Raw genomic sequence first — 17,347 nt, 5'->3', positions numbered from 1 at the left:
TTAGAATCACGGCCCGCTGCAATTGGCCTAAGCAGTGTGTTATTGAGCGCCTGTTAGAAAAATCGATGCAATGCTACACCATTCCCTTCGTACAGCTTCAACAAAATTACAAAATCAACAAAACTTAGCAAGATATTCAACCCTTATACGCGGAGATTTTTTCCTATTTTTTCCGGGTTATTGCAAAGGCAGGGCTGATGCTTACCTCAATGACGTGAACAGTTTTGATTCAAACACATGTCAATCCATGTATTAACGATCCAATTGTAATCGAATATTGATGAATGATGCACAATGATGAACAAACATAAATGTTGGAACTTATGAAACTTGCAGTATTTTGGACAGATAAAGTATTAGGCGACGGCATCTTGTTTATTTCGACATTTCGTCACAGCACATGCAATACAACCATCGAAGTGTATAATATGGGAGGAAATCATTGTAGAAGTATATTCATTGCACAAATAATACTATAATTTATCATTCTTTATTGCATGAGCTGTTCTTCAAGGCAAATATTTTATTCTTGGACAATTACAACAAGTGTATGTAAGCACTAATCAAAGCGTGTGTGTTTCACATACATGCATACAAATAAGTTTCCACATGCTAAGCGTTCGGTCGGCTTGTTTTATTTTTTATATACACTCAGGTTTTTTTTACGCAGGGTATACGTACCGTGTAAAAAACGCGTTAATTGGAAAATCCGCGTAAAAACCGCGTTAATTGGAAAATCCGCGTAAAACCGTGGTAATTCGAAAATCCGTGTAAAAACCCACAGCAAAAGACTTAGAAGTTTCTTTCGCGCGGATTTCGAAAAAATTTGAATGCAAAGGACTTATACTTTTTTTCTGAGTCCTTTTAAATGCAAATAAATTTAAAGAATTTTGACAGTTTTTTTGCGCGGATTTCACAATTAGGGATCATCCATCAGTGACGTAGCATTTTTTGAGTGATTTTTAACACCTCCCTCCCCCATCGTAGCATTTCGTCACAAACCTCTAAATACCCCCCTGGTAAATATGTAGTTTGATGGTAAACCTTCCCCCCGCTTGTCCCCGTGAAAAATTTAAAAAAAAGCCAGTAATTAAATGAAACGGGTAAGGTTGTCGTGACATCGGGTTAACCCCTATTCCCATTTAAAAAAGCTACGTAGCATGACATGACCCCCTACCCCCTGTCGTCACACATCATCACAAAATACAAAACTCCCCCTTCCCCATATAATGCTACGTCATTTATGGATGGTGCCTTAACGCGGTTTTTGCGTAAAATATTCCTGTTGTATCCTTTTGAATGCAAAAGACTTTTTCGCAAAGATGGTAGAGATTTTCGCAATGATGGTAGAGACGGGTCTGGAAGACTCCTTATGCCCGCACCTTAACACTATGAGTATTTTGGGAATGGTCTTGATGAGTAGGTGCCAGAAATTGATTTTTGACGCCATTTTTAAATCCAAGATGGCGACTTACGCACAAAAAACAACTTCCAAAAATATTCTAAGTCTTTTGATGAGGGTTTTTTACGCGGTTTTTCCAATTAACGCGTTTTTTTACCCGTCGGCTTTGCTATTTTCGAGAAACAGATGTGAGTTTATTTTTTAATTTCCGGGACTGCCGGAACTATTTGTGGTGGTCAATGAGACCAATGGGGCTTCGGAAGGGAAGGAGGGTTTGATGGGAGGTGCAACCAACCGCATTAGGTACCTTCCATTTGATACTTGATTTGTGAAAATCGGTTTAGTCATACCGAATTACCGATGTGACTTTAATTCCGGAATAGGTATGCCCGAAACTTCGGGAATTGTGGACAATAACTTCAAAGAATCTTTAATTGGTCATCAGTGAGATCTGCGAATCGAAGTAATTTGATGTCCATTTCAGTAAATTTTTGAACGATTGTAACGGTTTGTATGGGAAATTCCTGTGTAACCGTACTAACCAACCTACAACTCTGGAATCAAAAATCAGATCTGAATAAAATTCGATAGCAGTTAATGGGAGTATCATTTGTTTCATTTGAAATCAAGTTTGGAAAAATCGGTCTAGAATTCGCTGAGAAGTAGATGGGACATTAACTTAGAAGTTTGGCAAGTTCCCCGGAGGAATTAAGAACTGTCAGGGCGGTCAATGTGGTCAAAGTTACTTTGATTGATCATTAGTGATGTAGACCCGCAAATCTAATTCATTTCGCATACATTTTTATATATATTGCATCATTTGGTCATCATGGTGTTATCAGTTTATATGGAAATTTGCTGAGTGACCGCACTCTTCAACCCATAACTCCGGAACCAGAAACCCAATCCAAATGAAATTCAATAACGACCTATGGCGATTCTACAACTTTCAAACTTTGAATATAATATTGTTGAAATCAACCCTGAAACCATCCTTGAGAAAATAAGCGATTTTATTTGGCACATACATACACACATATACACATACAGACATTTTGCGATCTCGACGAACTGAACCGATTAGTACAAGCAACTCGGCCATCCCACAGTGGGACGAGCCCGGACTTAAGTCCATATATGAAACTTGTGCGCTATTCTCACTAGTATTTTTTTCCTATCAGCTGAGTCATCAGAGACATTTTCGCGAGATTTTGGGTGATTTGAATTTTTAACAGCTTTTTGAAGGGCATAACTCATGTATTTTTTACATTATTTGATCTTAGGACCTACATACGGTTATTTTCGTTTTTTTAAAGAAACGGTGGATTTTATGCATTGCATTTCTTCACCAAAATTATCCATGTGATTAAATTACATCGTAAAATCGCCAAAAATAAGTCACTAGTTGGTTTAGTTAGTGTTTAGATAACTGTTTGTCATGAATTTTTATTGAATGCGAACTTCTAATGCGATAACAAAAACGACGCCCGTGAATGCCCGCGATCACACTATACTCATTCGAAAGCCTTTAATTTTCTCTTTAAAATGAGTCTAAGCTAGTTTTGCGAAAACTTGCGATAAGCAGTCAAAATTTAAAAACTCTGTGAATGGAGACGCATGGTTATTACTGATATTAAATTTTAATAATCACTTTATGGCTAGAATAATGCACAACTTTCAAATAGCGTTGATAGCATAATCTCCAAGGGTTTTACTAGCGTTCAAGAGTAGGGAGCCGAGTAGAAGGTATGGTTTTTTCGATGGTAAAGGTATTAAGAATGTTTAAAAGTCAGTAAATATTTTCAACCATTTGAAATATATCATAAAATGTTTCTCGAACTATTTCTTGCTAAGTTACGCAATAGCTGCCAAATTGAGTGAACACAGTTGAGTTCTGGTCAATTGGTGAGACTATTTTGATCCGAATTTTCATAGCACTGATATAGCTGCGATATTATTCATATAAAATATGACCATTTTAAATGAACCACATACGCGAAAAAGGGATTTTGGATTTTTTGTTTATGATATGAAATAAGTAATCTAAAAAAATCGTTTAAAAAAGATAGAAAATGTAGTTTTCATATCAAGCAACCCACTAATGAATTAAACGTTCCAAAATTAGTCGAACACGTGTTATTTGATCCGTAAAAACAAAATAGTCATTTCTGAAGCCCCGTAATGAGAAGTTAATCAATTCGTTTCAATATGGAAAATAAATTCCAAAATTACTATTAAAAAAAAAATCAATATAAGAGACAAAATACTTACTTTTGAGACACTCTAATAAGTAGTAAAGCTAATTTTTATTTTTAAAACCAAAATAGGAATTCAGAGCACAAAAATTTCTTTAAAAAATATTTTGAGCCTTCGCAACAAAATAATTATTTTTGAGCCACCCTAATGTATAATGAAATTCTTTTTACAAATGTTAATATCAAAAACGATGAGGCACACGAAAATTAATATACACAAATTTTAAGAACGATTTAGAAAAAAAATATTTATGAGACACCCTAATGAATAGTAAATGCTTATTTTTAAAATGTTTTAATATCAAAAACGAATTCAGCGTTCCAAAATTACATAAAACCGTCCTATTTGAACCGATACGACAGAGTTTGGACTTTAGTCCACCTTTTGTTCTAACTGTGCATCTGGGTCCCGGTTAAAAAGTCGAAATTCTGAGTGATAGCATAACCTTTATAGATGAGAAAGGCAAAACGTGCTATTTGAAATGGTCGGCGTTAAGTCAGACCGGACTAAGTGACAAAATATTGATTTCGAGAAAAACGATTTTAAAGTTTGAATCGCAGTATCCTTTACATTATGATTGGAAATTAATTTTTGTCATAATTCTTGTTTATTGTTACATATTTGAATTCTGGCAAAAGTCGAATGTAGCTGACGAAATTCTTTATCCAGTGTTATCATTATCTCATTTTTTGATGTTTTGCGACTTAGTCCGGTCTGACTTAACACCGACCAAATGTTTGAGATGTTTTAATTTCTCGTTTACGAAAACAATTTTAAACAACATGAAATTCGAAAAATTCTTGGTTGATCTGTACAGTATTCATCCAGTCCAATTCCTTAATATCTCCCCCTTGGCCAAGGCTCTGTTCCACCTCAAACAACGCCGTGCAACTTCGACGGTCAGATGCGGGTGGAGTTAAGAGAAACGTAACGCAAAGATATTCTGTACGTTCAAATGTTTTGTTATCCTCCCAATTATCTTGTTTCATTTTAAAAACCTTGGATTAAACCACGATATGCACTAAGCATGTCTGAGATGTGATGCTTTCCTATTATCATCGAATGCAACCTTTTATATCTGTTTGCATCAATTCAATAGTGCCCATGAACTCCGAACGGTTTCGATGTCTGTCAAAGCAGAATATTCAGTTCCACAGTGATATGAAGTACCATGAGCTTGAATTACTTTTTGTAGGCGTTGAAAGGTAGATAGTGCTACAATTGGAACCTAAGAGCAATTTCGATGTCCCCACAAGATATTGAGTTGATTGTAAAGCATATTACTGGTATGAACTTCAAAGTCAACATTTACAATATTTCAAAAGCAGAACAAATTATCCATTTCACAATTACTCTAATGCTCCCGCACAACATAACCGCGCTCATCATTCATATTCACATCACACTCATCTGATTACGACTTGACTGCCGGGCTGAGTTGGGCTCCGTTTTCCCGAGTGACGTTGATGTGTTGACTTTTATTGGGTGCGAAAGCTCTGCTGCCGGGGGGAAAAGAAGGACCACCGCGGCAGAGACGGCAGTGTTCGTGACTTGATTATTTCTCGGTTTGGCGTTTACCTTGACGAGGTGGATATACATCGGCTGTCGCCGCACATGTCATACCTAGCTGCTTGAGTGTGAGTTTGCTAGCATCGCGTGCGTTGATTTTTATTAGGTTTGTTTTGTTTCAATAGCGATTTACATTGTTTCCCGGAAGGGCTGCTGATTCGAAAGAGGACGAACGCGTTTTTGTGCTTTAAATTAAATTAAGTTTAGGGCAAAGTTAGTTGGTTGTAAGTTTTTCAGGATAAGTTGGACTCGTGATGGCAGATAGATCTTTCTGTCGATAAGCATTGCGAAAACTAACTCAATTTATTTGTTGATTTATAAATTCGACGAAATTTTCACTGGATATAAAGCTGCGCTTACTATAATGTCAATTTCGTTCGTCGAATTCGCGTTCCGATTTCGTTTCATCAAAATTCGACACTGACTTAGTGACAGGACTAAGCTAGCACCGGATTGTTGCTAGCTCCAAAAATGAAAACACTATTTGTGTCTCTCAGTGAACCCCTAGTCCAACGTGATGTCCCGCGATAGCATAGTGCATATTGCATTGGCAATGTTCCGATGTCATTAATTTACATCAACTTAATCAGTAATTCTTTACTTGCAAGACATCTCGTAGGACTAGGGGTTTGCTCAGAAACACAAACAGTGTTTTCGTTTTCAAAACTTCCATCACTCCGATGCTAGCTTAGTCCTGTCGCTAAGTTAGTGTCTGATTCTGATGAGACGTAGTCGAAACGCAAATTTCATACGTAATTTAGCTATAGGTTTTGTGCCCTTCACGTGCAAATGTTGTTTTAAATATTTGTCTTAGGAAGGAAAATAGTTTTTATCCAAGTTTTTCTTCACTAAGAAGAAACATGTGCAAGTGCATAATAATACTGTTCCAAGTCGATACCAGATACTAACGAAACGAAGTCAAAACGCACTCCATGATTTGCTAAGTGATAGGTTTTATGCTCTTCACGTGTATAAATGTTTGTATATGCGGGATCGGGGATCGAATCCATGTGCGCTGCGCACAAGGTAACTTACCACCTTTGCTATGCTCGTTTTATTTTTTGGGTTCTACTTTATTTAACCACATTTCAACCATTTTCCATGTTGCTAACATAAAAGCAGCATCTATCAGCGACAGCAGTAACTGTTGCTCACCCTAAACTGCCTTTCTAACGAATTTTTCTTTATTGTTTCTCGTTCGTTTTCAGTCAGAGGATGTCGCCCAGGAAAAGCAGTGCCCATGTCGGAGGAGGAAATTCGAGGCCTGTGTTTGAAGTCACGCGAAATTTTTCTTCAGCAACCTATTCTGCTCGAACTTGAGGCACCACTGAAAATTTGCGGTAAGTGTATGCTAGCGGTGGGAACTAAGAAATATTAACCTGTTTTCCTGTGGTAGAGGTTCCTCCTGAGACATTCCATGAATCCTTGTCTATCGATCTTGACGTATCATTTGTGATTGTGATATGTCCAGTTTTTTTTTTAAATTTAAATCATTTTTTTGAGCAGGTACATTGTGGTAGTTTAAAGGACACAATTTTCTTTTTTTTTTTTCATTTTTGAAAATTCTTATGATTTCTTATTTTAAAAATAGTTTTCTTTTAAGAAGATTTTAATATTAACTTTACGACCCCTCCTCCCCAACCGGCACATCAGGATCGACGCCAGTAACATCCTGATTATGACATACTGGCAATGGCGAACGTCAACGGACAGGAATCAGGAATCAGTAGCGTCTGGCTCAAATGGCACGTTCCCCATGTTGATCAGAGATTTGTGCCTTGCCAAGAATCGTCTTTTCATCATTCTCCTGATGGGAAGGATTGGGGAAGTGGTAAGGTTAGGGGTAAGGAAAACAACGACACAGAACAATTAAAACAGAGCATTCTGCACCCCCGGAGTGATGCTGAACGACCTGCAGGTGCTACAACAGCAGGAATAAAACTTCCAACCCCCGGAGGGATTTAGAACCTCTACTCAAACAGTGAGCGGATATATCAACACCCCCGAGGGGATATTGAGATAACAGAACGTCATTCAAATACGGCTAAAAAACTATAGCTCTTTACCACACTGGGTTAGAAACAAAAGCATATCCTTAAATTTCAGCTCTCTGTACATAGGTTCATCTATGTATGGAGAATCAAAAATCCGGATGCGCAATTGCATTAATACAGGGCAATTGCATATCAAATGATATGATGTTCCGTAATCGGATTCACAAAGATCACATGAATAATACTCAGCGCGCTGAATAGTAGCCATGTGATAATTGAGTTTGCAATGTCCAGTCAGTGCCCTGACCAGAATACTGCAGTTGTGCTTGGAAAAATGCAACAAATTTTTTGACATTTTCGGACTCACATCCGGCAGAAAAGCCTTTGTTTGAACGCAAGTTTGCAAGCTACGCCAATGGTTGGCATGTTCGAATGCAGCCCAAGAGCGAATCTTGTGCTTTATCCAACTTATTGACAGTGGTAGAACTGGTTCTGGACCAACGAAATCAGTCGCAGCGCCAGCTCTAGCCAATTCGTCCGCCCATTCATTTCCAGTAATACCGGAATGACCGGGTACCCATAGAAGGTAGATAGCATTTGAAATGCTAAGTTCTTCGATTTGAGTTCGACATGCGATTACTAATTTCGATCTCGAATCTGCCGAACTAAGTGCTTTCAGGGCAGCCTGACTGTCAGAGCAAAAATAGATTCTTTTACCGCAAAATCCCTGTTGAAGTACGGATTGTACGCCACACAGAATCGCAAAGATTTCTGCTTGGAATACGGTACAGTATCTACCAAGCGAATGTGATTGGTTTAATCTCATCTCATGACAATAGACACCAGCACCGGCTCGGCCCTCCAACAAAAAACCGTCCGTATAACAAACTACGTATTCTTCAAGTTGTCGCTCCATCCAGCCAGACAACCATTCCTCACGAAGAGGAATTTTCACATTGAAAGTTTTAGAAGGAAAACTACATGTGAGTGTAAGGTCACTGGGAGCAAGTGTATATTCATCCCAAGTTACCATTTGGGGCCACAGTCTTGTGTGGCTAGTTACACGATCTATTGGGTTACTGTTCCAGAGCCCAATAACCTTAAGACGGTATGCACAAGAAAGTGCTTCTTGTTTCAGAAACACATGTAGTGGTTTTATGTTCAAGAGTGCCTTGAGAGCAGCAGTAGGTGTTGTCGAGAACGCACCAGTCATCGCCATCAAGACCATCCTCTGAAGATGGTTTAACTTTGATTGGATTGTCATCCTGTCACGTCAACGGACAGGACACGGGTCACGAATCGGATGGCGACTTTGGGCTGACAAGCGTGCTTTTCTACTCCCTGAGTAAGCTCGGATGACACCGACTTGTAATGGCGAGTGGGCTAACAGCACGACTGCCCCCGTACCGACCAAAACCCTGGCAGGTCTATGATTACGTTCAAAACTCTTCACCATTTAGTTGGTGGTACTAGGTTCGGTGGGACCAGTCCAGATTTCACGCCGATCCGGCTCTGAATATTACTCCCCATGAAGGATAGTGTCAACCCTAGCATGACCTCACTGCTCTCATAGATAACCATGGGATCACAAGAGGCGACAAGGTACAACGAGTGGAGATAGCGGCCAGGAGTTGGGACCCAATAAAATGTAGAAAAAACCCGTTTTAATCCACCTAATGGTGCAATTGTGCCTTTCTCATTTATCCAAAGTACGATTCCATGGCTGGTTATGTTTAATATAATGGTGGAAATGTCTATTAAATATTCGGTGCGATTTACACATACGTACAATGAATCGACAGCTATGAACTTAAGTCGCTATATGTCGACGCTGAAACACTTGAAACCAGCGGCGGATCCAGGAGGAGGGTTCGGGGGTTTGGACCCCGCCAAAAAATTTCAACTTGTTAAGAAATTTAAAATTAGTCACTCAACTCAAAATCATTTCAAACCAAATTTTTCACTGGTTTTTCAGACCCACTAGGAAAGTTTATTCTAGAGGAATTAGAAAATTTTATTCGCGTGGAGGGGTACTTGATGAGGGAAGGGCGGTTTAGGGAAGGGTGATGAGAGATGTGGGGGGGTGCCCCTCACCGAATCCCCCTAACTACGACCCTGTTAAAATACAGAAAACCTATGTAAGTCAAAAAAATTGGCCGGGATTAGGTTGACGATGTTTAGAGTGATTGCGTAACCTTTCTATAGAAGAAAGGCAAAAATGTGAATTTGCTGCATGTCCGCGCTCTTAAACCCGCAACTCCGGAACCGGAGCTCAGAATTTAATGAAACTCAATAGCAGCCTATGGGAACGTTGTACCTTTCATTTGAGATTAAGTTTGATGAAATCGGTTCAGCCATCTCCGAGTAACCGATGTGCTTATTTTTGGTCATATACATACATACTTACACACACATACATACGGGTCATTCCACGCGAAGTGATCAAAAAAAGGTGCAAACTTGAAATCGACCTTCACGGATTTGAACCAAATTTGGAGGAATTGTTCATGTAGGGTCAATATATAAAAACCCAAATTTTTGTGTCAATTGAACCATCCCTCGGGTCATGGGAGCACCCTCCGTTTTGGCAAATTGCCAAAACCCTTGATTTTATTTTGTTCATATCTCCGGTTCTACCGCAAGTTGGCTTTTGAAGAAAATTGTTCAAGGAGTCTAGAAAAAAAAAATTTTTTTTTGCCTGCAGTGCTTCCAACTATGCGATTTTTTCAGTTAAATATTTAAGTTAAGTTAATTTTTCTCTCAATACATATATTTTAATTTTGAAAATTTTAATGCCATCGCGTTCCTCAGACATTTTTACATAAAACACCTGAGCATCCTGAGATATACCGTTTTGATGGGAAAAACTTCCATTTTCTCATATAAAAATACATTTTTATTGGCCAAAATTGAGAAAATCTTCAAACGGTCATAAAAATCGACCCTGATCTGCTAGAAGCAAACCAAAAACGTAGTTTTTCATCATTTCTCTTCTTTTTTCTACTTCACGAAAAATTATGTTTGAACTCAGAATACGCAAGTTAGTTTTTTAGTGCTGCGCTTGCAATTTTATATGGGAAATGACGGTTTTTTCTATTCAAAACGGCGTATCTCAGGATGCGCTCATATTATATTGGGATAAGTGATTTTTATGTAAAAATGTCTGAGGAACGCGATGACGTTAAAATTTTCAAAATTAAAATATTGTATTGAGAGAAAAATTAACTTTAAATATTTAACTGAAAAAATCGCATAGTTGGCAGCACTGCCGGTAAAAAATAATATTTTTTCTAGATTCCTAGAAAAATTTTCTTCAAAAGCCATCATGTGGTTTGATTCTAGAGTAAATAGAAAATCAAGAGTTTTGGCAATTTGCCAAAACGGGGGGTGCTCCCTTGACCCGAGGGATGGTTCAATTGACACAAAAATTTGGGTTTTTATATATTGACCCTAGATGAACAATTCCTCCAAATTTGGTTCAAATCCATGAAGGTCGATTACACGTGCCTTGATCACTTCGCATGGAATGACCCATACGCATACAATTCGACGAACTGAGTCGAATGGTATATGACAGACGGCCCTCCGGGCCGCGACCAGGTTGACGATGTTCAGAGTGATTACATAACCTTTCTAAAGGAGAAAGGCAAAAACAAGAAACTTACACATACGGAGCAGGTGCGGTGAATCCGTTCGCCAGAGGTGGTTTGGTGAGGTCACCACCACCAGCAACAGCTGAAGTCATTCAGTAAGAGCAGGAGGAGGAGAAGCAATAACAGCTAGAGAAGAGCAAGATTTCCAGAAGCCAAAAATAGTGGCAGCGAAGTACATGGCGAAGGAGTTCCATAAGTTTGTGGATGCGAGAAACAATGCTTATAACGACATTAAGGAGACGTTTCTCAGAATCCGGAAGGCGTTAGAGTCTGCCGTGAAGGAGTAGCACACGGTAACGCGGAGGGCTGATGTAGCTGAGCGAGTATTGGCGTCAGCTAAGACTACAATCTTCCTAGTCCCTCCGAAGCAGGGGTAGAAAAAGCAGATTGGAGTGGAGAACACACCAGTTTCCGTGACTCCAAAGAGGACAAGAAACCTCGACGCCCGAGAACGCTGTTGTTGTCGAACGTAAGGACGTCACTTAACATGGAAAAAGCTGGAGTACCGTTATAGGTCGAAAAAAGTAACATGAGAAACAGCAAAAGCTAAAGGAAGAGCGAAAATGGTAGCTGAAGAGGAAAGAAAAACCTTCGGCTCGTCAGATGACGCCAAAGAGAGAAGCCACGCTCATCAAAACCAATGCCGCGACAACGTATGCAGCGCTGCTTGAGAAGGTCAGAGAGGACTCGGAGCTGAGGGGTTTAAGGGAAAACGTGGTAAGAATCAAGCGTATCTAATAGACGAAATGCCTTTCGAGTTGAAGAAGAATCCCACGATTAACAGCTGGACCTAGCAGGAGACTATTATCAATTCAATGGGTGAAAAGGCCGGAGAGTGTGACCTAGATGAAATCACAATGGAAGATGAGCTGAGAGGTACACTGAAGCAGCAGTGTAACCTGGGCGAGGTGCACACGACGATCCGATTGAAGAAGGAATACGGAGGAACTCAGACAGCGATGATTCGTTTACCGGTAACCGCTGCAGACTAGGCACTGGAGGTAGGCAAAGTTACGGTTGAATGGTCGAGATGCCCATTGAGAGCCGCCCCATGAGTAAATAAACGTGCGGAGAAATACTTCAAGTGTTTGGATTTTGGACATTTGGCAAGGGCCCGGATAGATCCGCGATGTGCTTGAAGACTACACGCAGAGGTCGAAGTGCATGATTTGCAGTTCAGCGGACGGAAACGGCTATCAGACGGGTGGCTTTAAATATCTTACCTATAAGGCCACCGGTAATGGAGATAACCCAGATAAATTTGAATCACTGTGACACCGCACGGCAACTGTTGTGGCAGCAGTCTACGCCAAAACCTATGTGAGATGTCGCTTTGATTGCAGAGCCGTATAAAGTCCCCCTGATAACGGTAACTGAGTGGCGGATAGATAGGGAACGGCCGTGATACAAGTTATCGGTAGATTCTCCATTCAAGAAGTGGTAGTGCGCTCATACGAAATCTTCCTGATCGCCAAAAGCAACGGCGGCTTCGTGTGCAGCTATTACACTCCTCCAGGGTGAACAGTGGAGCAGTTCAGCCTTATGCTGGAGCAGTTAATCGAGCAGTTGATCGGTCGAAAGCCGGTAGTCATTGGTGGTGACTTCAACGTCTGGGTTGTGAAGTGTGTCTGTATCCTGCGGGAAGCTCTGAATTAAGGTTCTGTTAGCACATTTCGGAGACATGGGATGGAGTCTATCATCAACGTCACATTCTGTAGTCCTTCATTGACGGCAAACATGGATTGAAGCGTATGCGAAGCGTACACCACGCATAGCGACCACCAGACGATTCGTTACTGTATCACTCAACGAAACTCTTCAGCATGGCGGAAAAGGATGACCGGCAACCGAAGGTGGAAGACGAAATCGAAAGCCTCCAACAAAGACATCTTCGTTGAGGCAGTTCGGCCGAAAGGCGAGACCGAGAGCGGGGATGCGGCTGATCTAACAAGAAGGAACGCGAAAACTGGAACAGTCGGCGTCCAATGAAACGATTCGCTTAGTACGCTACGCGCTGCTTGTCTCAGAACGGGCTCAGCGAGCAATATCGGTGTTAGATAGAGAAGAGCGCAAGGCAGCTTTTCGGAAAGCTAGGGCCGCTTTGAAACGGGAAATCAGACTCAGCAAGTCAGATTGCCACAAGGAGCTGTCCCAAGAAGTGGATGCCAATGCCTGGGGTGACGCGTACCGAGTCGTGATGGTGAAAATGAAGAGCTCGACGACGTCAGCAGAAATATGCCCGAGTAAGCTGAAGTCGCGGATCTGTTCCCGAAGCACGACCCAACTGTCTGGCCACCGATACCGTTCAACGAAAGGCAAGAAGCAAACACGGACGATCGACAAGTGCCTAACAATTAGCTCGCAAACGCATCCAAGCACCTGGAATCAAAGAAAGCCCGGGCCCGGGTGGAATACCAAACGTGGTGTTATCGTGGCATATCCGAACTTGTTCAGGATGGTGCTACAGAAGTTTTTAAACGAAGACAACTTCCTCGAAATGTGCCACCAGGCGATCCGTCCTCGTATAGGCCCATATGTCTGCTGGATACGCTCGAAAAGCTCCTGGAAAGAATCATTCTTCACAGGCTGACGAAACGCACGGAGGGTAAGCGCGGCCTGTCCAAGATGCAGTTCGGATTCCGCGAAGGAGCATCGACAGTGAATGCTATTCGGACAGTGCTCGAGTGTACTTAGAAGGCATCCAAACAGAAGCGAGGAGGAGATCGATACTGCACTTTGGTCACGATAGATGTGAAGAATGCATTTAACAGCGCCAGCTGGGAAGTTGCAGCGCTGCACAGAATGAGGGTTCCCGACGATCTATGCCAGATCCTGAAGAGCTACTTCCAGAGCAGAGTGCTGCTGTACGAGACGAGCGAAGGGCAAAAGTCAATGCGAGACACAGTGGACGTTCCTCAGGGCTCCATTCCCTGTCCAACTCTTTGAAACGGAATGTACGATCAGGTCTTAACACTGCGGCTTCCCAGGAAAGTGAAAATCTTGGATTTCGCGGACGACGTGTCACTAATGGTGATGGATGAGACACTGGAGGTGTCGGGTCGGGACAGGCTACACCTGTGACAAGTCGGCGAAAGCAACGAACGCAATAGCGATAATTATGATTCTCGCTATTGCGTTCGTTGGCGACTTTTGGTATGCCAAACGTCGGCGGTCCGAGAAGCACCACGAGACGTCTACTATCTACTATTTCGTCATCGATACTGCGATATGGGCATGATCCCCATCTGGAGGATATCGAGTGCTACAATTAAAACGCGAGGGCCGCCATCAGAGGAACAAAATGATCTGACTGGATTCCAATCTACTTTCAAGCATACCAACGGAGGCATTCTCCGATGGTCACCCAAAACATATTTCTGGAATACACTGGCATCGAACTTCTTGAAATGGGGCTTCTCCACAGGACTCGAGACCGCTTTTCGTGCCAAATCCGGTTTATCTATATTGTTTGGGGTAGGACCATCTCAGTAAAGGTAGTCCGAACAAAGTTTGCAGTCAATGAAAAATCGGCTTTGGATGCGTTCAAGTTGGTCGACCGCTGGGGAGTGCGAGTCTGGAAAAAAGGACAGACAGCGCCTTCCGACTTTTTTTTGAATCTGTTCTATTTGGAATGGAAACCGCACGAATATCCCAACGCCGGTTAACGAAATAGATGGCATCTCGACAGTCATACTGTCCGACTTCGCATCGGTAACCTCCGTCCTGGAAACGGGTACATCCCGCGCACCGTATGTACAGCCTAACGAAAACCACTACGACTCGTTGACTACAATTTTCTGGGTTTCCGGGCATTGTGGGATCAACCGAAACGATGTGGCGCATGTACTGGAAGCTCGCTGGAGACTTAACGTGAAGCTGCTTTTCAAATTAGTACCCTGCGCGGATATAGTCTACGAATATCGGATTAAAACAAGGAAACACTTCACGGTCAGCTGGAGGAATCAATCTGGCAATCTCGAGTACTGTATTAATCGCCCTGAACGTCTCGAGCAAAGAGCTCTCTTCTGATTGTACACTGGTGATACAAAGATCACCACAAAAACACAATCACCAGGGTCGATCAACTCAAAATTTCAAACCTGGCTCACTACGAATCACCTCCTAGTTAAACTGCTCGGAGTTAGTAAACATTCGTAGCCGCCGGCGCACAGTGGGACCAATCTAAAAAAGGTGGGACAAAACCTATTTGAGGCCTTAGATGTCATTTTAGAACCAGCATTTCTTCGTATGATATGTTCACAATATTATTCTGCAACTTTTTAAATGGAATATTTTGTTGTTGTAGAGTACCCGAGTAAAAAATTTTTTTTCAAAGAATTGTTTTAGAGGGTTGATGTCTTCGACAAAGTTGTAGAATATTATGTTTTGAATAACTTCTTCTAAGATACCACAGACATCAGACATCAAATTTGAGGCAAAATTGTTGTTTTTTGAAAATATGATTAAAACATCAGTTTTTTGATATTTCCATGCTAAAAACCTTAATTGATTAATTTAAGGTTCAAGTTACCTTTTTTAAGCATGTGTTAGAATTGAACGCTTGGTAGTGTGCGTAGGAAAATTTGTGTTCAGCTTTGCCACCGGATTATCCATATTAACCTTTTTAAAACTCTAAAAGAAGAATATCAGTCGATTTATTAGATCAACACGATTCAATTCATGCAAAATACTTGCTGGAAAAACCATCGGCTTAGCTGGATGGTGCTTTTGAAAAAGTGGCTATGGTTTTTTCATTGCGCAGTTGTGTTGCGTACCCCAGCTCGGTGTGGTAGTGTGACAAAAAATCACAGCCACTTTTTCAAAAGCACCATCCAGCTAAGCCGATGATTTTTCCAGCAGGTATTTTGCATGAACTGAATCCTGATGATCTAATAAATCGACTGATATTCTTCTTTTAGAGTTTTGAAAAGGTTTAAATGGATAATCTGGTGGCAAAGCTGAACACAATTTTTCTTACGCATACTACCAAGCCTTGAGGTAACTTGAGCCTTAATATGTTCTACAAACTTGCAGGTAACACTAAAATACAACTTTTTGTTGAAGGAACTAATAACCTAAAATCAATATTTTGGCTTCTAAAACTATTTTTCATATAAATTTACTCTATTTTCATCAAAGATTTCTGTTTTTAAGTGCACTTTTGTGCAGCCAAACTTTGGCTATTCCAATACTCTATTATTCGTAGAATAAAATGCGTTGTTTGGGTGACCATTCATGTACGACGGTTTATAACATAAAATGTGCTTATATTATTATTAATTTATATACATTATTAGCTATTAGCAAAATCTTATGTTTTGCACGCACTTACAAGCATGTAGAACATATTGAGTTGATTAATTAAGGTTACAATATGGAAAAGGGAAAAAATAATATAAATGTTGAATTTAAACTGCCAAAGAACAACGATTTCGGATTAAAAAATAAATCTACAGTATGTATAAGGTATTTTTAACAAAAATGTTTGAAATTGAATATTATACAACTTTGCTGAAGTCTTCAACCATCTAAAAAAATAGAAATGATTCAATTATATTGTGAATATTTTCCACACACTTAGGTTCAATAATATCTAAGGCCTCAAATAGATATTACTCTACTTTTATGAATTTGTAGAACTAATCTTATTTAAAGTAGAAATCCCGAACTAAATAAATCAAATTTTGTTTAAATGGCTGGAGCCTTCAGCAAAGTTGTCAAATATTGTATTTGGAACAATTCTGTTGAAAATACCATTATTTTTTGAGCTGAATTCGTTGTTCTTCGGCAGTTTAAATTCAAAATTTATATTATTTTTTCACTTTTTCATATTGTAACCGTAATTGATCAACTCCAGAAGTTCTATATGCTTGTATGTGCGCAAAAAATGTAAGATTTTGTTGATAGCTAATAATGTATATAAATTAAACATAATATGGACACATTTTATGTTATAAACCGTCGTACATGAATGGTCACCCAAACAATGCGTCCAACTATATCCTGTTTCTATGTAGTATTAGTTTTATTCTACGAATAATAGAGTATCGCAATAGCCAAAGTTTGGCTGCACAAAAGTGTACCTAAAAACAGAAATCTTTGATGAAAATAGAGTAAATTTATATGAAAAATAGTTTTAGAAGCCAAAATATTGATTTTAGGTTATTAGTTCCTTCAACAAAAAGTTGTATTTTAGCGTTACCTGCAAGTTTGTGGAACATATTAAATTAATTAATTAAGGTATTTAGCATGGAAATGCGTTGCGTTGCGTTGCGCAGCACGGTGCTATTCGTAGATTGCATACTAACGATTATCATGTTGCCTATAGGTAGCTCAACTCATCTTGCTTGTGAGATAAATGATCGGGAATGAACTATATCTCATATGAGTTCAGTAAACCAATAGCATGAGAATCGTTATTGCCGGCCACGACCATCTTCACCGATACTTAGGATAGGGTAGGAAATGTTGAT

General features: G+C 40.1%; 1 protein-coding gene across 9 annotated transcripts in view; it reads left to right on the top strand.

Moving 5' to 3' along the window:
• Positions 1 to 17,347, top strand: part of LOC131685291 (serine/threonine-protein phosphatase PP1-beta catalytic subunit) — a 283,243-nt gene that overhangs the window by 240,132 nt on the left and 25,764 nt on the right. For all 9 annotated transcript variants that reach the window (XM_058968909.1, XM_058968907.1, XM_058968906.1 and 6 more), the window contains one exon: positions 6,436 to 6,567. In XM_058968909.1, the coding sequence (XP_058824892.1) occupies positions 6,436 to 6,567 (132 nt within the window). The remainder of the gene's footprint in view (positions 1 to 6,435; positions 6,568 to 17,347) is intronic.

This window comes from Topomyia yanbarensis, chromosome 2 (genome assembly GCF_030247195.1).
Source record: "Topomyia yanbarensis strain Yona2022 chromosome 2, ASM3024719v1, whole genome shotgun sequence".
NCBI classification, from domain to species: domain Eukaryota; kingdom Metazoa; phylum Arthropoda; class Insecta; order Diptera; family Culicidae; genus Topomyia; species Topomyia yanbarensis.
The sequence above is the reverse complement of the archived record's forward strand: the minus strand, read 5'-3'. Positions and strand labels throughout refer to the sequence as shown.